The 23607-nt window shown below is 40.5% G+C and overlaps 1 protein-coding gene across 2 annotated transcripts; it reads right to left on the bottom strand.

Moving 5' to 3' along the window:
• Positions 1-324: 324 nt before the first annotated feature.
• LOC131231270 (F-box protein At3g07870-like) lies at positions 325-23320 on the bottom strand. Of its 2 annotated transcripts, none has more exons than XM_058227409.1 (2): positions 22008-23320; positions 325-399 (listed from the first exon to the last, which is right to left on the bottom strand). In XM_058227409.1, the coding sequence occupies exon 1, from the start codon at positions 23053-23055 to the stop codon at positions 22018-22020; it is 1038 nt and encodes a 345-aa protein (XP_058083392.1). In that variant the 5' UTR covers positions 23056-23320; the 3' UTR covers positions 325-399; positions 22008-22017. The 2 variants fall into 2 exon arrangements, with proteins under 2 accessions (XP_058083392.1, XP_058083393.1); XM_058227410.1 differs by having other exon boundaries at positions 325-396.
• Positions 23321-23607: the final 287 nt, after the last annotated feature.

Here is a 23607-nt window from a genome sequence, read left to right as displayed (position 1 = left end):
CATACATTGAGGTGGAACCATGGTCACGGTACCACATCACTCGTTCCGGGGTCCCATCCAAGTCGCACCTGCAATTTTACTCACCTTAGGCTCACCACTGCCCCTTGACATCTCCTTAAGGTACCTGTTTGGATGTATTGAAATGCATTTATGGTACATTTTCTAGTATTTGGATGTTTGAAGTAATGGAAAGAGGATAAATATTCCACATGAAATGGAAAACATTGCAGTTATTTTCTACATGGAAATTGGTCTCGTTTTTTGTATATCCTGATTGGATAACCATTTTCAATCATAGATTCGTTCGTTCATTAACATGCAATGTGAAGGAGGCCGCAACTGCATGTATGCAGCTGTACATTCATTTGTTCAAGCTCCCAATTCCAACCCATTTCCCTGCTATAATAAAACACTAATCAGATGGTCACACCAAATCAAACCCAAAATCCCCGGAATAAACATCACGCATCATCTAAAACACCAAAACTAAGCAACCAAAATTCATAGTAATAGAAGAAATACACAAAATCAAACCCAAATTACTTTTTAAGTGTAAGTTACCAACCCTTGAAATACAACAAATCGAAATCGAAAGAACAGAGAATACAACATAAAGATGGCCTACACTTGGAAGATCAACTCATTTGCAAGTAGCCACACCCACATTCTGCAATAATAAACTCTTATCCAACTAAAACATGATTTTCAGTTTAATAACAACTCTTATCCATGCAACAATCTTCTCTATTCAACAGATATGTATTGCTCTCTTAATAGCAACAAATTACATCACCATACGAAGGAAGAAAACCACAATAAAGCAAGAAAATGCAGAGTACAGCGTAAACATTCATGATTTCATGGATGAATCTCTCTTCAATGCTCATAGACTCCCAAGGTTGCAACTCTTAAATAGGCAAAAGCAATAATAAATACATTACTTTTAGCAACCACTGTGCTAACAATTAACAAATCCAAATACAAGACAGTCTTATGGACTTAATACTCCACTAAGAAATTACTCTAAAAAACAAAGAATTAGTCATTTATGCGGACATGGGTGGAGGTAGTAAGCATAGACTTGATGACCCATGCTCTAACAGAAGTTATGGCCCTTGATAGAGAGGAATGGCGAAACAGGATTCATGTTGCCAATCCCAATTAGTTGGGATAAGGTTTAGATGATGATGATGATGATGATGAAGACAACGATGATGATGAAGCTAACTTTAACATTCCCCCTAATGCAGAAATTGATAACTCCAAGAATTTCTCTAAATTAAATGAACTGTCCAACATTAGTGGCTTCAGAAAAATGTCAGCAAGCTGTTTATTGGTGCTGCAATATGCCATCTAGATGCATCCATTCCCCACTAGTTCTCGAACAAAATGGTGTCAAATCCATGACTTTGGATATCCGTATAATATCCATATCAACTTGATACCGCATGTGATATGGGCCTGAATCAGCCCACCCCAAAAAAGGGCCATATTGGCCTGTATTGGGGCCTATCGGCGCCAATATGGGCCATATATGGCCATAAAGACCCAAATTAAATTTTATTTTATTTTTTTCCCATTCTTGGCTTCTTTTCCTCTTCTTTTTTTATTTAAACCACAGAGGGAGCTATAAAAGTCATATTAGACTAAATTTAGGCCTATTTGGGGAATCAAAAACAAGGATTTGAGTGGGATTCGACAAATCGAAGCAGAAAGGACCATTATGGGGAAATAGGAGGAAATGATAAATTAACACTTCTATTTTGTGCTTTCATCTTCTTTTTGTTCTTTTTTAATGTAATGGACCCTAATTGACCACATCATGCTTGATTTGTATTCAATTAGGGCCCATTTGGGTTACTTTCAACAAATCAAATCTGACAGACAGCATTCTTAACATAGAAAGTTCCGATACTAAAATAATAATAATAATAATAATAATAATACGAGAGAGAGAGAGAGAGAGAGAGATTCTTGAATATATGTTGTTTCCCTTTTCGAGTAATTTTCCTATATTCTTTGGCTCTCTTTCTTCTTCTTCTTTTTTTTTTTTTGACCGATACAGGCCAATACTGACAGGCAATGTCATATCATATCATTTTCATCCAAGTCAATATGCCCACCGATACCAATATTCAAAACCATGGTCATATATGCTTCCTTCAACTCTGATGAATTGGACTGATTATCGGAATAAATGATTGTCACTTCCCCTTGATTGTGGACTGATTATCAGAATAAATGGTTGTCCCTTCCCTTGATTTTTCTTCCTATTTGTCAATATTATTTTCATCAAATAACTTGGAAAGCTGCTATAATAACTGCAACAGATTCAGCTTTTGATGATGATAGAGTTGTAGCTTGTTCTTTCTTTGATGATATCCCCCTGGAACCAAGGTTGAAAATGTAGCTGGAAGTGATTCTTTGATCATCCATCCAACCTTTTTTTTATAGGTAAGCTGGACTTGAACCCGAGACCTCAATGTTAGGTTCGAACCCAGAACTATCTACCGTGTCGATGACCAATTGAACCTTCCCAATCACTATCAGAAAAGACAGTTTAAAATCGTTAATGTCAGTGTACAAAACTGTAGTCACTTGGTATCAATTCCCTAGAGGGGGTGGCAAACAGGGAAGTGTGAACTAACAGTGGGTGTAATAACAAGCTAACAAAAAAAAAAACTGCAGTCACTTGTCCCCTTAGGTACCTCAACACCGCTTTTGCAGCTCAAGGTGGAGCATGCTTGAGCTTTGTATTTATCTTGATAAAAGACTTGTTGCTTGCACAATAGGAGTGTTTGAAAGATACAAGAAGCCTCCAATCAACTTCAGTATACATGAGAATCAACATTTACTTCTTTTTCTTTTTTGAATATTGAATCAACCTTTACCTCCCCATCATTAATGTTGAATTTTGAACTTCTGTTCATATGGATATTCATGGGGTTACAGTTCTCCATTTTGAATTTCTCAAGAAGATCTTTTACATTCTCCTCTTTTGATATAAAAATCCAATCATTGCTTCGCTTCACTTCCAATCCAATGAAATAATTCAACAAACCAATATTAGTCATTTCAAACCAGTGTTCTGAATATCAGCGATATTATCAGTAATATCACCAATATTATCAATATCATCACCAATATTATCAGTATCGACGGGTCAGCGATACCAGAACTGCTAGAAGTACTCAAAATTTCAAATACCACCGATATTTTCAATAATATTGGCAATGCTTGGCGATATTATCGATAACAGCGATACTTTCAGAAGAATCCCTTATAATACTAAGGAAACATCCGTAAACCACCCACCCCACCAAAATTATCCCCAATTAGTTGGGATGAGGCTTAGATGATGATGATGATGAAGACAACGGCGATGATGAAGCTAACTTTAACATTCCCCCTAATGCAGAAATTGATAACTCCAAGAACTTCTCTAAATTAAACGAACTGTCCAACATTAGTGGCTTCATAAAAATGTCAGCATGCTGTTTATTGGTGCTACAATATGCCATCTAGATGCATCCATTCCCCACTAGTTCTTGAACAAAATGGTGTTAAATCCATGACTTTGGATATCCGTATCATATCCATATCAACCTGATACTGCATGAGATATGGGCCGGAATCCGCTCACCCCAAAAAAGGGCCATATTGGCCCGTATTGGGGCATATCGGCGCCAATATGGACCAGATATGACCATAAAGACCCAAATTAAAAATATTTTTTTCCCATTCTTGGCTTCTTTTCCTCTTCTTTTTTTCATTTAAACCACAGAGGAAGCTTTAAAAGTCATATTAGACTAAATTTAGGCCTATTTGGGGGATCAAAAACAAGGATTTGGGTGGGATTTGACAAATCGAAGCGGAAAGGACCATTATGGGGAAATATGAGAAAATGATAAATTAACACTTCTATTTTGTGTTTTCATCTTTCTTTTGTTTTTTTTTTTTTAATGTAATGGACCCTAATTGACCACATCATGCTTGAATTGTATTCCACTAGGGCCCATTTGGTTTACTTTCAACAAATCAAATCTGATAGACTGCATTCTTAACAAAGAAAGTTCCGATATACCATTATATATATGTCCACAATACTATATATATATATATATAACAAAGATTCTTGAATATTTGTTGTTTCCCTTTTTCGAGTAATTTTCCTGTATTCTTTGGCTTCTTTTTTTTGACCGATACAGGCCAATACTGACAGGCAATGTGATATCATATCATTTTCATCCAAGTCGATATGCCAACCATGGTCATATATGCTTTCTTCGACTCTGATGAATTGGACTGATTATCAGAATAAATGATTGTCACTTCCCCTTGATTGTGGACTGATAATCAGAATAAATGGTTGTCGCTTCCATTGGTTTTTCTTCCTATTTGTCAATATTATTTTCATCAAATAACTTGGAAAGTTGCTATAATAACTGCAACAGATTCAGCTTGTGATGATGATAGAGTTGTAGCTTGTTATTTCTTTGATGATATCCCCCTGGAACCAAGGTTGAAAATATAGCTGGAAGTGATTCTTTGCTCATCAATCCAACCTTTTTTTATAGATAAGCTGGACTTGAACCCAAGACCTCAATGTTAGGTTCGAACCCAGAACTATCAACCATGTCGATCACCAATTGAACCTTCCCAATCACTATCAGAAAAGCCACAGTTTAAAATCGTTAATGTCAGTGTACAAAACTGTAGTCACTTGTCCCCTTAGGCACCTCAACACCGCTTTTGCAGCTCAAGGTGGAGCATGCTTGAGCATTGTATTTATCTTGATAAAAGACTTGTTGCTTGTACAATATGAGTGTTTGAAAGATACAACAAGCATCCAATCAACTTCAGTATACATGAGAATCAACATTTACTTCTTTTTCTTTTTTGAATATTGAATCAACCTTTACCTCCCCATCATTAATGTTGAATTTTGAACTTCTGTTCATATGGATATTCATGGGGTTACAGTTCTCCATTTTGAATTTCTCAAGAAGATCTTTTACATTCTCCTCTTCTGATATAAAAATCCAATCATTGCTTCACTTCACTTCCAATCCAATGAAATAATTCAACAAACCAATATTAGTCATTTCAAACCAGTGTTCTGAATATCGGCGATATTATCAGTAATATCACCAACATTATCAATATCATCACCAATATTATCAGTATCGACGGGTCAGCGATACCAAAACAGCTAGAAGTACTCAAAATTTCAAATACCACCGATATTTTCAATAATATTGGCAATGCTTGGCGATATTATCGATAACAGCGATACTTTCAGAAGAATCCCTTATAATAGCTCCCCAGTATCGGCAATACCATCAAAATTATCCCCAATACTAAGGAAACATCCGTATACAAAGTGCATCTTAATGTGTATGAGTTTCAGTGTACTGTAGACTGCCCTCGGATGCACTTAGACTGCCCGTGCTTTATCCAGACCGTCCATCCATTTTGATATGCCATTTCAAAGCATTAGCCCCAAAATGAGTCAAACTTATTTATATATATATATATATATATATATATATATATATCAAATGTTAGCATGGATTGTGATGAAAATCCATGTCTATGCATGATTCTCATGCATTGACATGGATTTATGGCAAAAATTTTAACATTTAAGTGAAAAATGAAGAAAATTGGGAAAATCCTAACTTTTTTCATTTTTATGTTGGAAAAAGTTTTCTTTGCTGTTAATTAATGTGGGAATTTTATATATTAATGAGTCTCGGCCAATCTATTAATTGGCTACCAAATTTATATATTTATTTTATACCTTTTTTTTTAACAACATGTGGTTAGGCCCCTGTAACGGAAACTTATTATTTATAGTTGTTTTATACAATATTTTGATTCCTACATGTGTAAACATGTGTCTTTTAATATCTCCTGAACTTTCACTAAAAAATTCCATATTTTACCCAACATTTCCCCAATGTTTCCCTCAGACTGTGATATTTTTCCTGAGTATTGGCGATACTGATACATGTTTCCATATCCCTAGTCATTGATACTTGTAACAGTACTAATAATTTGAACATTGTTTCAAACACCCTTTTGATGCTTTCTCTAAACTCATCCATCAAGGCATTACTTCCATTGTATCTACATAACGACAAACAATGAGTACCTCTTCTTTACCTTTTGACTTGACATACAACGTTTCCTCGCCCTCATTTCTGTGAAACCATTTTGGCCAAAAATCCAATCATACCAAGCCCTTGGTGCTTGTTTCAGGACATAGATAGCTTTTCTGAGCTAACAAACCTGATTTTCCTCTTCACCCACAACTTCATAGCCCTATGGTTGTTACACAAAACTTATGCAAAAAACAATTTTAAAATGCTAAGTTTCAATCAAAATTGATGCAGGACATGAAATTTAAGTATGAGATGCAAGAATTCAGGCTTAGATCATACCAATTCAGAAACAGTTACACAAATTCCACATCCCACATGACAGTCCAAATCATTCAATTAAAAGGGGAATCTATGCGGGTCCAGGCCGACACAGGCTAGGACTGGACCAATAAAAATTATAAACCAAACGATATCAAAGGGAAATAGAAATCAACCACACATGCATAAAAAGTCAGTCCCTAATTCAACGGATTCCCCAATTTCAATTCAAGGAACCCTAGGGTGATGAAAACGGTAAATAAATTAGGAAATATGCAATCTAGGTATAGGGTTTATGAAGAAAACATGTATGAAGCAAAGATGAATAAAACCTGAACCAAAGACCATTCCCGCGTATGGACAGCGGGCCTGAGGTGCTCGCACGTGCGCAAGAACCTGTCCGCACGTGCGAGGGGACGTTGATTGCGGAAAAACTCTCCTTGGCCCTGGTCGGCTAGGGGTGTGCTCCAAAACCCGAAGTTTCAGGTCGATCGGATCTACGGCTTGTGCGTGGTGCTCCGCCGAAGTTTCAGCCCTCCTGCAGGGCCAAAATCTGGAATTCTGTTGTAAAGAAGAAAACTGATGCACCAAAGGACGAATTTGAAGCACAAATGGAGGTAGAAGATGAAAAAGAGAGATGATAGAGGATGGGGGTGAATCAGGATCGATGTGGCTTCGCACCACAGTAGTTAGCCCTTCGAAAAGGGAGGGCTTCGCACCCACTTTTGAATTCTTCCACAACTCACTAAGAGAGCAGAAAAATAAAGCAGGAATTTTTATTAAACTTGAATGAATGAAAAGAACTATAAGGGGTGCCTATATATAGGAAAAAACCTATACCCCAAAAACTCGCATCATGTGCGCAACCTATTACTTAATGATAAGGTAAACTAAAATAAAAACCAAACAAAGAAATCTAAAGCGTTCACGATGTTCTAAATAATAACAATAAGCAAAACCTAAGATATGAAATCAATCCGACGAGTGGGCCACGATCATGAGATCCCATGATAGACTTTTCTTGACTATCGGGCTCACTTTTTTAACCAAAACCTGTCTTCTAGCTAGGAGGCCCTCCTTCGACATTGTCGTCGAATTAGATCGATGGTGGGATCCTCCTTCTACGTACGTACGTGCATAGGTGGGGTGGTGTGTGTGCACGTGTGGACGGAGTGCGCGGAATGTCCCCATCAATTCTCCCCAGCTGCGAAGATTTCGCCACTGGCGAAATAAAACTCTTGAACTGCTCCAAGATGTAAGGATTAAATCTCTGAAGCTCCTCCTCAGCGAGCCACGTATTAGTTGAAGCTGGACGTGACTTCCACTTGACCAAGAACTTCTGATACCTATCGTCCGACGTTGAAACTATCTGATGGTACATGACATCCTCTATTTCTTCTCTAAGGTTGTGAAGGTTAGGTATAGTATGTAGAGACTAGGAAAATGTGTCAGGACGGGTAGGTATGAGAGGTAGAGGCTGGAAAAATGGGTTGGGTCGGGTACGTATGGGAGGTAGAGGTTGGGAAAATGGGTTGGGACGGGTAGGAATGGGACGTAGAGGCTAGAAAAATAGGTCTGGAAGGGGCCATGGATCAACGGAAAGGTCTAGGGAATCAAGATAGTTAGGCGAAAGGCCAGACAATGCATCAATGACACCTTGAAATGCAACTAGATCCTCCATATTGAATGTGGAACTAATTCCGAGGGAGGGTGGAAGATTTAATACATATGCATTGAGACCAGTTCGTTTTATAACTTTGAATGGTCCAGCGCAATACGCGTGTAATTTTTGAACAGCTCCCTGAGGGTACCGCTCTGGCCTGATGTGGATCATCACAGAGTCTCTTACATAGAATTCCTTGAAACATTTATGTTGGTCTCCAGAAAGTAAGTAATGTTCATTACTAGTCATGATCTTCTGCTTGATTTCTTGATGCCATGAATGAGTGTGATGCGCAAAAGACTCTGCAGGCTCTGACGGCCTATACGACAGTGACATAGGGATAAGATGAATAGGTTTTCTAGGTTTATAACCAGTAACGACTTCATAAGGACTGAGACCTGTGGACCTATCGACAGAACTATTAAAAGCAAACTCGGCTATAGGTATTACGGTGTCCCATGTTCTGGTGTGCTCTATATCCCTCTTAGGGAGAGACTCATCCGGTAGATCATCAAGAACGACATCACGAAACTCATCCACTATCGGAATGACCTCAGTGGGTAACTCTACACTGGCCTCTAGTGACTCTCTCTAGCCACGAGACCGCACACGTTGTACCCCTCAAAATAATGGTTTTGATGTCCCTCATGGGGTAGGGGTACAAGTGCACACCCATAATTGATTCCTTTTCCACCTCTATTCATTGGTCTAACCTCCCGGCCACCTGCCTGAGATTGGCCATCTTCCCTAATGGTAGGGTTTGTCCTGAGGGAGGCCTCTATTTGGTCAAGGCATTGATCTGTGTTTTGTTTCAAGTAGTTACCCCAAGACTCGATATGCTGGCACAGCTTGTTTAGTGACTCTAGCAGTTGTTCCATGTTTAGTGTAGGATGCTAGCCAAAACCATGACCCGTACGTGTGGGCGTACAACTTGCTAACTCCATCTAAGGACTTTCTACGACGATTATATGGGACTAAATGATCCTGTGAGACTCTATATGAGGGGACTATACAATGTTACTCCAGCAATATAGTTAATAAAATAAGGGACTATGGACTCTTAAAAGATACATGTGATGGACTTAGATGCATGATGGACTCAAACAAACAAACCCTAAACAAATAATGTATTCCCCTATAAGAACCCTAAGCTCTGATACCAAATTTGATGCAGGACATGAAATTTAAGTATGAGATGCAAGAATTCAAGCTTAGATCATACCAATTCAGAAACCGTTACACAAATTCCATATCCCACATGACAGTCCAAATCATTCAATTAAAAGGGAAATCTATGCGGGTCTAGGCCAACACAGGCTAGGACTGGACCAATGAAAATTATAAACCAAACGATGTCAAAGAGAAATAGAAATCAACCACACATGCATAAAAATCAGCCCCTAATTCAAGGGATTCTCCAATTTCATTTCAAGGAACCCTAGGATGATGAAAATGGCAAACAAATTAGGGAAAATGCGATCTAGGTTTAGGGTTTATGAAGAAAACATGAATGAGGAGGCAAAGAGGAATAAAACCTGAACCAAAGACGGTTCCCGCATGTGGACAGAGGGCATGGGGCGCTCGCACATGCATAGGACTGGCCGCACGTGCGAGGTGGCGTCGACTGCTGAAAAACTCTCCTTAGCCCTGGTCGGCCAGGAGTGTGCTCCAAAACCACGAAGTTTCGGGTCGATCCGAGCTACGGCTTGTGTGTGGTGCTCCGCCGAAGTTTAAGCCCTCCTGCAGAGCTAAAATCTGGAATTCTGTTGTAAAGAAGAAGATTGTTGCACCAAAGGACGAATTTGAAGCACGAATAGTGGTAGAAGATGAAAAAGAGAGATGATGGAGCATGGGGTTGAATAAGGATCAATGTGGCTTCGCACTACCCTTCGAAAATAAAGATTTTCACACCCACTTTTGAAATCTTCCACAACTCACTAAGAGAGTAGAAAAATAAAGCAGGAATTTTTATTAAACTTGAATGAATGAAAAGAACTACAAGGGGTGCCTATTTATAGGAAAAAACCTATACCCCAAAAACTTGCACCATATACGTAACCTATTACTTGGCGAAGAAGTAAACTAAAATAAAAACAAAACAAAGAAATCTAAAGTGTTCACGATGTTCTAAATAATAATAATAAACAAAACCTAAAATATGAAATCAATCCGACGAGTGGGCCACAATCATGAGATCCCATGATGAGCTTTTCTTGACTATCGGGCCCACTTTTTTACCCAAAACTTGTCTTCTACCTAGGAGGCCCTCCCTGGACGTCATCATCAAGTCAGATCGATGGTGGGGTGCTTCTACGTACATACGTGCATAAGGGGGGTGGTGTGCGTGCACGTGTGGACGGTGTGCACGGGATGTCCTCATCAATTCTCTTCGGCAGCGAAGATTTCGCCACTGGCGAAATAAAACTCCTGAACTGCTCCGAGATGTAAGGATCAAGTCTCTGAAACTCCTCCTCAGCGAGCCACGTATTGGTTGAAGCTGGACGTGACTTCTACTTAACCAAGAACTTCTAAAACCCATCGTCCGACGTTGAAACTATCTAATGGTACAGGATATCCTCTATTTCTTTTCTGGGTGTGTGAAGGTTAGGTATGGTAGGTAGAGGCTGGGAAGAATGGTCGGCACGAGTAGGTATGGGAGGTAGAGGTTGTAAAATGGGTTAGGATGGGTAGGTATGGGAGGTAGAGGCTGGGAAAATGGGTTGGGACGGATAGGTATGGGAGGTAGAAGCTGGGAAAATGGGTCGGGACGAGTAGGAATGGAACGTAGAGGCTGAAAAAATGGATCTGAAAAGGGCCATGAATCAAGGGAAAGGTCTGGGGAATCAGGATGGTTAGGCGAAAGGCTGGACAATGCATCAATGGTCCCTTGAAATGCAACTAGATCTTCTACATTGAATGTGGAACTAATTCTCATGGAGGGAGGAAGATTTGCCACATACGCATTGAGATCGGTTCGTTTTATAATTTTAAATGGTCTAGCAAAATACAAGTTTAATTTTCGAACGGCTCCTTGAGGGAACCGCTGTCCTTATGCGGATCAACACAGAGTCCCTTATATTGAATTCCTTGAAACATTTATGTTGGTCTGCAGAAAGTCAGTAATGTTCATTACTAGTCATGATCTTCTGCCTGATTTCTTGATGCCATGAATGAATGTGATGCGCAAAAGACTCTGTAAGCTCTGACGGCCTATGAGACAGTGAGATAGGGATAAGATCAATAGGTTTCCCAGGTTTATAACCAGTAACGATTTCATAACGACTGAGACCTGTGGACCTATCGACAGAACTATTAAACGCAAACTCAGCAATAGGTATTACGGTGTCCTATGTTCTGTTATGCTCTATATCCCTCCTAGGAGGAGACTCATCTGGTAGATCATCAGGAACGACATCACGAAACTCATCCACTACCGGAATGACCTCAGTGGGTAACTCTACACTAACCTCTAGTGCACTCTCTCTAGCCACGAGGCCACACATGTTGTACCCTTCAAAATAATGGTCTTGATGTCCCTCATGGGGTGGGGGTACGGGTGCACGCCCATGACTAATTCCTTGGTCACCTCCATTCATTGGTCTATCCTCCCGGCCACCTGCCTGAGATTGGTCATCTTCCCTAATCGTAGGGTTTGTCCTGAGGGATGCATCTATTTGATCAAGGCGTTGATCTATGCTTTGTTCCAAGCACTTACCCTAAGACTCGATCTGCTGGGACAGCTTGTTTAGTGACTCAAGCAGTTGTTCCATGTTTAGTGTAGGGTGTTAACCAAAACCATGACTCGTACGTGTGGGCGTACAACTTGCTAACTCCACCTAAGGACTTTCTACGACAACTATATGAGACTAAATGATCCTGTGAAACTCTATATGAGGGGACTATGCAATGTTACTCCAGCAATATAGTTAATAAAATAAGGGACCATGGACTCCTAAAAGATACATGTGATGGACTTAGATGCATGATGGTCTCAAACAAACTAACCCTAAACAAATAATGTATTCCCCTATAAAAATCCTAAGCTTTGATACCAAATTTGATGCAGGACATGAAATTTAAGTATGAGATGCAAGAATTCAGGCTTAGATCATACCAATTCAGAAACAGTTACACAAATTCCACATTCCACATGACAGTCCAAATCATTCAATTAAAAGGGGAATCTATGCGGGTCCAGGCCGACAGAGGCTAGAACTGGACCAATAAAAATTATAAACCAAACGATATCAAAGGGAAATAGAAATCAACCACACATGCATAAAAATCAGTCCCTAATCCAAGGGATTTCTCAATTTCAATTCAAGGAACCCTAAGGTGATGAAAATGCAAACAAATTAGGGAAAATGCAATCTAGGTTTAGGGTTTATGAAGAAAACATGTATGAGGAGGCAAAGAGGAATAAAACCTAAACCAAAGACGATTCCCACGTGTGGACAGCGGGCCTGGGGCGCACGTGCGAGGGGGTGTCGATTGCGGAAAAACTCTCCTTGGCCCTCGTCGACCAGGGGTGTATTCCAAAACCTCGAAGTTTCGGGTCGATCCGATCTACGGCTTGTGCGTAGTGCTCCGCCGAAGTTTCAGCCTTCCTGCAGGGCCAAAATCTGGAATTTTGTTGTAAAGAAGAAAACTGCTACACCAAAGGACGAATTTAAAGCATGAATGGTGGTGGAAGATGAAAAAGAGAGATGATGGAGGATGGGGGTGAATAGGGATCAATGTGGCTTCGCACCACGGTAGTTAGCCCTTCGAAAACAGAGAGCTTCGTACCCACTTTTGAATTCTTCCACAACTCACTAAGAGATCAAAAAATTAAAGCAGGAATTTTTATAAAACTTGAATAAATGAAAAGAACTACAAAGGTGCCTATTTATAGAAAAAAACCTATACCTTAAAAACTCGTACCATGTGCGCAACCTATTACTTGGCGATAAAGTAAACTAAAATGAAACCAGACAAAGAAATCTAAAGCGTTAACAATGTCGTAAATAATAACAATAAGTAAAACCTAAATTATGAAATCAATCCGACGAGTGGGCTACGATCATGAGATCCCATGGTGAGCTTTTCTTGATTGACGGGCCCACTCTTTTGAATCAAAACTTCGTCTCTTAACTAGGAGGCCCTCCCTGCACGTCGTCATTGATCCAGATCAATGATGGGGTCCTCCTTCTTCTGGCATATGTGCTTAGGGGGGCTATGTGCACGTGTGCGCGTGATGTCCCCAACAATTCTCCCCGGCTACGAAGATTTCGTCGTTGGCTAACTAAAACTCTTGAACCGCTCTGAGATGTAAGGATCAAGTCTCTGAAGCTCCTCCTTAGCCAGTCACGTATTGGTTGAAGCTGGACGTGACTTCCACTTAACCAAGAACTTCTGAAACCCATTGTCCGACGTTAAAACTATCTGATGGTACAGGATATCCTCTATTTCTTCTCTGGGTGTGTGAAAGTTAGGTATGGTAGGTAAAGGCTGAGAAGAACGGTCAGGACGAGTAGGTATGGGAGGTAGAGGCTGGAAAAATTGGTCGGGACGGGTAGGTATGGGAGGTAGAGGCTGGGAAAATGGGTTGGGAAGGGTACGTATGGGAGGTAGAGGCTGGAAAAATGGGTTGGGACGGGTAGGAATGGGACGTAGAGGCTAGGAAAATGGGTCTAGAATGGGCCATGGATCAAGGGAAAGGTCTGGGGAATCAGGATGGTTAGACGAAAGGCTGGACAATGCATCAATAGCCCCTTGAAATGCAACTAGATCCTCCACATTGAATCGAAACTAATTCCCATGGAGGGTGGAAGATTTGCCATATACGCATTTAAACCGGTTCGTTTTATAATTTTGAATGGTCCAACGCAATATGCGTGTAATTTTCGAACGGCTTCCTGAAGGTACCGCTCTGACCTGATGTGGATCATCACAAAGTCCTTTATATTGAATTGCTTGAAACATTTATATTGGTCTGCAGAAAGTGAGTAATGTTCATTACTATTCATGATCTTCTGCCTGATTTTTGATGTCATGAATGAATGTGATGCGTAAAAGACTTTGCAGGCTCTGACGGCCGATGGGACAGGGAGATAGAGATATGATCAATAGGTTTCCCAGGTTTATAACCAGTAACGACTTCATAAGGACTGAGACCTGTGGACCTATCGACAGAACAATTAAACGCAAACTCGGCTTATAGGTATTACGGTGTCCCATATTCTGGTGTGCTCTATATCCCTCCTAGGGAGAGACTCATCCGGTAGATCATCAGGAACGACATCACGAAACTCATCCACTACCGGAATGACCTCAGTGGGTAACTCTACACTAGCCTCTGGTGCACTCTCTCTAGCCACGAGGCCGCGCATGTTGTACCCCTCAAAATAATGGTCTTGATGTCCCTCATGGGGTGGGGGCATGGGTGCACGCCCATGACTGATTCCTTATCCACCTCCCTTCATTGGTCTATCCTCCCGGTCACCTGCCTAAGATTGGCCATCTTCCCTAATGGTAGGATTTGTCCTGAGGGAGGCCTCTATTTGGTCAAGGCGTTGATCTATGCTTTGTTCCAAGCACTTACCCCAAGACTCAATATGCTGGCACAGCTTGTTTAGTGACTCTAGCAGTTGTTGCATGTTTAGTGTAGGGTGCTAGCCAAAACCATGACCCGTACGTGTGGGTGTACAACTTGCTAATTCCACCTAAGGACTTTCTACGACGATTATATGGGACTAAATGATCCTATGAGACTCTATATGAGGGGACTATGCAATGTTACTCCAGCAATATAGTTAATAAAATAAGGGACTATGGACTCGTAAAAGCTACATGTGATGGACTTACATGCATGACGGACTCAAACAAACAAACCCTAAACAAATAATGCATTCCCCTATAAGAACCCTAAGCTCTGATACCAAATTTGATGCAAGACATGAAATTTAAGTATGAGATGCAAGAATTCAAGCTTGGATCATACCAATTCAAAAACAGTTACACAAATTCCATATCCTACATGACAATCCAAATCATTCAATTAAAAGGGAAATCTATGAGGGTCCAGGCCGACACAGTCTAGGACTGGACCAATAAAAATTATAAACCAAACAATGTTAAAGGGAAATAGAAATCAACCACACATGCATAAAAATCAGTCCCTAATTCAAGGGATTCCTCAATTTCAATTCAAGGAACCCTAAGGTAATGAAAACGGCAAACAAATTAGGAAAAATGCAATCTAGGTTTAGGGTTTATGAAGAAAACATGTATGAGGAGGCAAAGAGAAATAAAACCTGAACCAAAGATGATTCCCGCGTGTGAACAGCGGGCCTAGGGCGCTCGCACGTGCCAGGTACCTAGCCACACGTGCGAGGGGGCATCAATTGCGGAAAAACTCTCCTTGGCCCTGGTCGGCCAGGGGTGTGCTCCAAAACCATGAAGTTTCGGGTCGATCCGATCTACAGGTTGTGCGTGGTGCTCTGTCGAAATTTCAGCCCTCATGTAGGGCCAAAATCTGGAATTCTGTTATAAAGAAGAAGACTGCTGCACCAAAGGACGAATTTGAAGCACGAATGGTGGTAGAAGATGAAAAAGAGAGATGATAGAGGATGGGGGTGAATAGGGATCGATGTAACTTTGCACTACGGTAGTTAGCCCTTCGAAAACGAAGAGTTTCGCACCCACTTTTGAATTCTTCCACAACTCACTAAGAGAGTAGAAAAATAAAGCAGGAAATTTTATTAAACTTGAATGAATGAAAAGAACTACAAGGGGTGCCTATTTATAGGAAAAAACCTATACCCAAAAAACTTACACCATGTGCGCAACCTATTACTTGGCGATGAAGTAAACTAAAATAAAAACAAAACAAAGAAATCTAAAGTGTTCACGATGTTCTAAATAATAATAATAAGCAAAACCTGAAATATGAAATAATCCGACGAATTGGCCACGATCATGAGATCCCATGATGAGCTTTTTTTGACTATCGGGCCCACTTTTTTAACCAAAACTTGACGTCTACCTAGGAGGCCCTCCCTGGACGTCGTCATCGAGTCAGATCGATGGTGGGGTCGTCCTTCTGGGTACGTACGTGCGCAAGGGGGGTGGTGTGCGTGCACGTTTGGATGGCGTGCACGGGATGTCCCCATCAATTCTCCTCTGCTGCGAAGATTTCGCCACTGGCGAAATAAAACTCCTGAACCGCTCCAAGATGTAAGGATCAAGTCTCTGAAGCTCATCCTTAGCGAGTCACGTATTAGTTGAAGCTGGACATGACTTCCACTTAACCAAGAACTTCTGAAACTCATTGTCTAATGTTGAAACTATCTGATGGTATAGGATATCCTCTATTTCTTCTCTGGGTGTGTGAAGCTTAGGTATGGTAGATAGAGGTTGGGAAGAACGGTCGGGACGAGTAGGTATGGGAGGTAGAAGCTGGTAAAATGAGTCGGGATGGGTAGGTATGGGAGGTAGAGGCTGGGAAAATAGGTTGGGACGGGTAGGTATGGGAGGTAGAGGCTAGGAAAATGGGTCGGGACGGGTAGGAATGGAACGTAGAGGCTAGGAAAATGGGTCTGGAAGGGGCCATGGATCAAGGGAAAGGTCTAAGGAATCAAGATGGTTAGGCGAAAGGCGGGACAATGCATCAATGGCCCCCTTGAAATGCAACTAGATCCTCCACATTGAATGTGGAACTAATTCCCATGGAGGGTGGAAGATTTGCCACATACGCATTGAGACCGGTTCGTTTTATAATTTTGAATGGTCCAGCGCAATACGCGTGTAATTTTCGAACGGCTCCCTGAGGGTACCGCTGACCTGATGTGGATCATCACAGAGTCCCTTACATTGAATTCCTTGAAACATTTATGTTGGTCTGCAGAAAGTGAGTAATGTTCATTACTAGTCATGATCTTCTACCTGATTTCTTGATGCCATGAATGAATGTGATTCGCGAAAGACTCTGTAGGCTCTTATGGCCTATGAGACAGTGAGATATGGATAAGATCAATAGGTTTCCCATGTTTATAACCAGTAACGACTTCATAAGGACTGAGACCTATGGACCTATCGACAAAACTATTAAACGCAAACTCGGCTATATGTATTATGGTGTCCCATGTTCTGGTGTGCTCTATATCCCTCTTTAGGGGAGACTCATCCGGTAGATCATCAGAAACGACATCACGAAACTCATCCACTACCGGAATGACCTCAGTGGGTAACTCTACATTAGCCTCTGGTGCACTCTCTCTAGCCACAAGGCCGCACATGTTGTACCCCTCAAAATAATGATCTTGATGTCCCTCATGGGGTGGAGGTACGGGTGCACGCCCATGACTATTTCCTTAGCCACCTCCATTCATTGGTCAATCCTCCCGGCCACCTGCCTAAGATTGACCATCTTCCTTAATGGTAGGGTTTATCCTAAGCGATGCCTCTATTTGGTCAAGGCGTTGATCTATGCTTTGTTGCAAGCACTTACCCCAAGACTCGATCTGCTGGCACAGCTTGTTTAGTGACCTAACGGTTATTCCATGTTTAGTGTAGGGTGCTAGCCAAAACTATGACCCATACGTGTGGGCGTACAACTTGCTAACTTCACCTAAGGACTTTCTACGACGACTATATGGGACTAAATGATCCTGTGAGACTCTATATTAGGGGACTATGCAATGTTACTCCAGCAATATAGTTAATAAAATAAGGGACTATGGACTCCTAAAAGCTACATGTGATGGACTTAGATGCATGACGGTCTCAAACAAACTAACCCTAAACAAATAATGTATTCCCCTATAAGAACCCTAAGCTCTGATACCAAATTTGATGCAAGACATGAAATTTAAGTATGAGATGCAAGAATTCAGGCTTAGATCATACCAATTAAGAAACAGTTACACAAATTCCACATCCCACATGACAGTCCAAATCATTCAATTAAAAGGGGAATCTATGCGGGTCCAGGCCGACAAAGGCTAGGACTGGGTCAATGAAAATTATAAACCAAACGATGTCAAAGGAAAATAGAAATCAACCACACATGCATAAAAATCAGTCTCTAATCCAACGGATTCTCCAATTTCAATTTAAGGAACCCTAGGGTGATGAAAACGGCAAACAAATTAGGAAAAATACAATCTAGGTTTAGGGTTTATGAAGAAAACATGTATAAGGAGGCAAAGAGGAATAAAACCTAAACCAAAGACAATTCCCGCGTGTGGACAGCAGGCCTGGGGCGCTCGCGGGGGCGTCGATTGCGGAAAAACTCTCCTTGGCCCTGGTCGGCCAGGGGTGTGATCCAAAACTCCAAAGTTTCAGGTCAATCCGAACTACGGCTTGTACATGGTGCTCCGCCGAAGTTCCTACCCTCTTACAAGGCCAAAATCTGGAATTTTGCTGTAAAGAAGAAAACTGCTGCACCAAAGGACGAATTTGAAGCACGAATGGTGGTAGAATATGAAAAAGAGAGATGATGGAGGATGGGGGTGAGTGGGGATCAATGTGGCTTCACACCACGGTAGTTAGCCCTTCAAAAGGGGAGGGCTTCACACCCACTTTTGAATTCTTCCACAACTCACTATGAGAGTAGAAAAATAAAGGAATTTTATTAAACTTGAATGAATTAAAAGATCTACAAGGGGTGTCTATTTATAGGAAAAAACCTATACCCCAAAAACTCACACCATGTGCGCAACCTATTACTTGACGATGAAGTAAATTAAAATAAAAACCAAACAAAGAAATTTAAAGGGTTCACAATGTTCTAAATAATAACAATAAGCAAAACTTTAAATATGAAATCAATCCGACGAGTGGACCACAATCATAAGATCCCACGATGGGTTTTTCTTGACTATCGGGCCCACTTTTTGAACCAAAACTTGTCTTCTAGCTAGGAGGCCCTCCCTGGACGTTGTCATCAAGTCAGATCGATGGTGGGGTCCTCATTCTACGTACGTACGTGTGTAGGGGGGTGGTGTGAGTGCACGTGTGGACGGCGTGCGCGGGATGTCCCCATCAAAATTGAAAGATACTCCATTTATGATGAGTAGGTAAGGCTAAAATTGTTCTAATTGTATCAAATCTAGCATTGAAATCAATACCTTCTCATAGCACGTAGCCTTTTTGCAACAAATCTTGTCTTGAACTTTTTTATTGAGCCATCCAATTATGCTTTGTTTTGTATATCCATTTCAATCTAGCAGCTTCCTTCTTTGGAGGCAAATCCTTAAGTTCCCAGGTCTGATTTTTCTCCGATGATGCAATTTCCGAATCTATGGCTCAATACTATTCCATGTGTTTCACAGCTTCCTCAGATTAACTTGGCTCGTCGACTTTAGTGAATTGCCAGATGAACAATTTGATAGGGAAGATGAACAATTTGATAGGGAAGATGAACTTGGTGATGCACTTGATGAAGAAGGATTTAACTCACCATGATTTCCATCAACTTCCAATAGACCACCTTTCTCCTAAATTTCACATGGATTATGCTATAAAGACTCATTGCATTCTCATGTTTTTTGTTCATCAAAAATCATATCGTGGCTAATAATATGCTTATTTGTGAGAGGGATGACAAAAACAATTAGCCTTTAGTTTGAACATTATAACACATAAATATGCTTTTCACATTATCATTATCTAACTTTTGCCTCTTTTAAGAAGGAACATGAACCTAAGCAATGCATTCAAATACCTTAACGTGATGACCTTTGGCTTTGAACCACTCAATGCCTAGAAACAAGTTATGTGGTGCTATGAGGAGCTGGGATTCCAGTTGAGTCAGCCACAATATTGATGGGTTCAAATTCTAAGTTTAGACAATTGGTTGGAACCAAGAAGCCTGCAATTGACAATGGAAGATGTAAAAGACTAGTTTCACGACAATGATCCAATCTTCATTTCACTTCTACGGTGGAAAATCCTTCAAGGACAAATAATAATAATAATAATAATAATAATTTGGACTTTACAGGGGAAGAATCAGAAGATTATATGAGTAAAACAAGTCAATAGAGAACTTTAATCGATCAGGAATGAACACGGTTGGTAACTACAGCATTAGAGACATACAATGAATCAAGGGCTTCATTCGAAGGGTGGAAAAAGCTGTAGGGGTTATGATATTTGAAGAGAGTAACGATGATGTTATTGTTCCAAAATGCTAGAAGAAAGGAAGAAGGTGCTAAAACAGAAAGTTGGGGAGAGGTCAAGAGAGAGAAGCAGACAAGAGGGAACTTGTAAATTTAGTTTCTTCTATTAATTACAATAATCATGGCAGTGAGCAGAGAGGGAAATTGATGGGAGGGGAGTTGCTACTAGTGCTTTTAGGTTCATCCGGTAAGAAGGCAAGGCAACTAGAGTACAAGGTCTGGAATCATTTCTCCATAAAATATCATTTCTTGGAACATGCGGGGGTTTGGGCACCAGGCTAAACAAATTCAGGTAAGGCAATTTTATAAGTTACAGAAACTGCAAACTATGACATTTTAAGAGACAAAAATGCAGTCTTGGGACATGGATTCGACTACTTCAGTTTGGGCTGGAAACCATTTTGATTGGGTGACCTCAAATTCTAATGGGAGCAGCGGGTGGAATTGTAATCATTTTGGATTCTACTCTTTTTATTAAAAGGGGAATGGACGTCGAGGTAGTTCTCATTATTGGTTATGTTGAAGGTGGTTCTCACAAGAAGGAAATGGTCTTTTCGGCAATTAATGGTCCTAATGGACAATCTTAGGAATCAGCCTTGGGGGGAGCACAATGAAGACAAAAACATGGAAGGTGCCATGGTGTGTAGGTGGAGGCTTCAACGTGATGTGACTCCCAAATTGAGGAGCTGAATGGGATGATCATTGACAGAAGCATGCAGGGATTCTCCTATTGGGTGGAGTCTCATGTGTTGATGAATTGAATGCTGTCTAGAGTCAGATTAATGTGGTCCAACAATCAAAATAGAGTCACTATGTCCAGGATTGAAAGATTCCTAATCTCCAGTGAGTGGGAAGAGATGTTTCCTAATGTCATTCAATACGGGCTACTCCAGAGCTATTTCAGACCATCCTTCCATCTTTATGGTGGGCAGTGAAGATTCATGGGGTCTGAAACATTACTGGTTTGAACTATTTTTGTTGGACGACTAACATCCTACCTCAACTTTCTTGGGCCCACACTTGTTGCTCACCCACAATGTGAAGTCCGCCGCTAGTCTAACCAATATTTCCAATCAAACGGAAAGCTCGGATCTTCCACGCCTGCCATACTAGCACACGTTCTCATGTGTGTGGATGGGCACACGCATAAGAGAAATTGAAAATTAAAAAGCAATTTTCTTCAAGGAGTAGACATCCTTACTGAATGATCTCTTAATAAATTACTAAAATTCCTTAATATGCTAGAGAAAGAACATTCCAGATTGGCCATTTTAGCCATTTGATGAAACCAAGAGTAGTTATGGTAAAAAAATAAAATTAAAAGGAGAAAATTAAATAAGCCCAAGAAGTAAGAACATTACTCAAGTGTCCTTGATACATGCAGCGTAAATCATTTTAGAAGCACATTTTCATATTTCATATCAGTTGGAGATATATATATATATATATATATATATATATATAAAAGGTAGAATTAAGATGAGCAATTTGCTTTAAGTGATATCACTTGAATGCAACCATATCACTAGAAATTTGGATATCTTATGCTACAACACTTTCCTAAAAGATAACAGGGAATAGAAATCTTCTACACACAAATACATTTTACAAACCTCTACAGAGAAGCTAGATAACATCACCAAATTCAGGACCCATTCACATGTATTTAGTGGCATAGTTATTGGTATCATAAAAGACATGTGAGTAATCATTTGAATATAAGGAATTAATTCTGTGGGCATTGTTGTTAAGTACCTTGTGAAAATCATCTACTTGCCAACGAGTACAAGCCTTCAACATAATAGCCAAAGAGGAACCCACCCTCGACTTCAATTCTGTTAAATTGGGTAAAAGTCCCACTTTCTGGGTCATAATAACGCAATCTTTTACCAGGCGTCTCCATCAAGATCGTCCCATCGCTTCGGATAGCTCTAGGAACTATATCATAACCACCAAGGGACAAAAGGTCGAGGTTATATTCATTCACCCAAGGGCCATTCTTGTAGTCCTTCAACATCCATATGCTAAGTTTTGAAGGTTGAGTAGGCTTTACGACACACAAACATCCCCTCAACTCCACCAAACGCAGCCGCGGCCTGTATGAATCGGAGGTCGAACAGCATTCTGGATGTGGAATCACTCTAAACTCCTCTCTGTCGAGATCTAACGAAAGTATAACTTCATCATAAGGGGTATGGTAGTAATCATCAATAACCCAATGTAGAGATCCTTCCACGAAAGGTGGAGGAGAGAAATAAACATAATATGGACAATTCTCAACTCTTCTCCAAGAGGATTCCTCGCAGCCTAAAGTAAAGACCTCACATGCTACTTGGGGATTATCCCTCATATCATAACCCGAATAGAACAAATGTATGACTTTATATTGCTCTGTGGAGTATGAATATCCAAAACCGAAACCATTTATAGCGCTGCGAGAAGCTCGTGGAAGGGTTACCAATTCTTCAGTGCTTGGATTGCAGACATAGATGTAGCCCGATCCAATGAGGCACACCAAACTGGCGCAAGTTTGAAGTGAGTCCACGACATTGATCACCTTCTTCGTGAAGGTTTTTTGAACTTTACCATGGTGGTCTTCGGAGGATATGTGGATGATAAAGGAACCGTCGTTCTCATATTGACCGCGTGTGGAGAAGACGAAGAAAGGTTTCTTTGCGGAGAGTATAGGAGAGCTTGAGATTAGCCTTCGCCAGTGGGGAGATACGCACTTTAGCCTGGAGAGAGTTTGGACGGGTCGTCTTGAAAGGATGTTGACGATGAGATCATCGGATAGAGATTCCATCTCGACTCTCCCAATTTCTTTCGCTTCTCTCCAAGAGAGAGAAACTCTGAAAAAATCAGGAAGATCCAAAACTCAGGTGATCAATACAACACGAAACAGTGGGATTAGGAACGTCCACCGTTGAAACCTTCTTGGAGCTGACTATGATGTTTATGTGCCATCCAAACGGTTCATAGGGTTATTTCCACACGGATAAACTGATACGGAACTCCTGTCGCCCCAAGCCTTCCTGAAATTTACAATAGGCCGGACCTACCGCGGATTGGGTAGTACCCGCACCAGGACCTAGCTTGAATTGGACGGTCCTGTCAGCGGCTCTGTGAGGCCACCATGATACATGTGTTTTATTTATTTATCCGTTTTTTAATGGTGGAATAAGAAAATGAAGAAAAAAGTAAGCTATTTTATTTATTTGATATTTTTTTTTTATTTAAAAAGATTAAGAATGTTTTTCTATTTATTAGCTATCTTTTATTTTTTTTAAGAAAAAAATGAGGGAGAAGAAAAAGAAAAGAATGAAAAAAGAAAGTAAGTTGTTTTTTTATTTCTTAT

The sequence above is a fragment of the Magnolia sinica genome, chromosome 17 (genome assembly GCF_029962835.1).
Source record: "Magnolia sinica isolate HGM2019 chromosome 17, MsV1, whole genome shotgun sequence".
NCBI lineage: Eukaryota > Viridiplantae > Streptophyta > Magnoliopsida > Magnoliales > Magnoliaceae > Magnolia > Magnolia sinica.
Note: the sequence above shows the minus strand (reverse complement) of the source record. Positions and strands in the feature narration are given on the sequence as shown.

Coding starts and splice junctions, on each gene's coding strand:
- LOC131231270 (XM_058227409.1), bottom strand. CDS start 23,055: ATGGAATCTCTATCCGATGATCTCATCGTCAACATCCTTTCAAGACGA.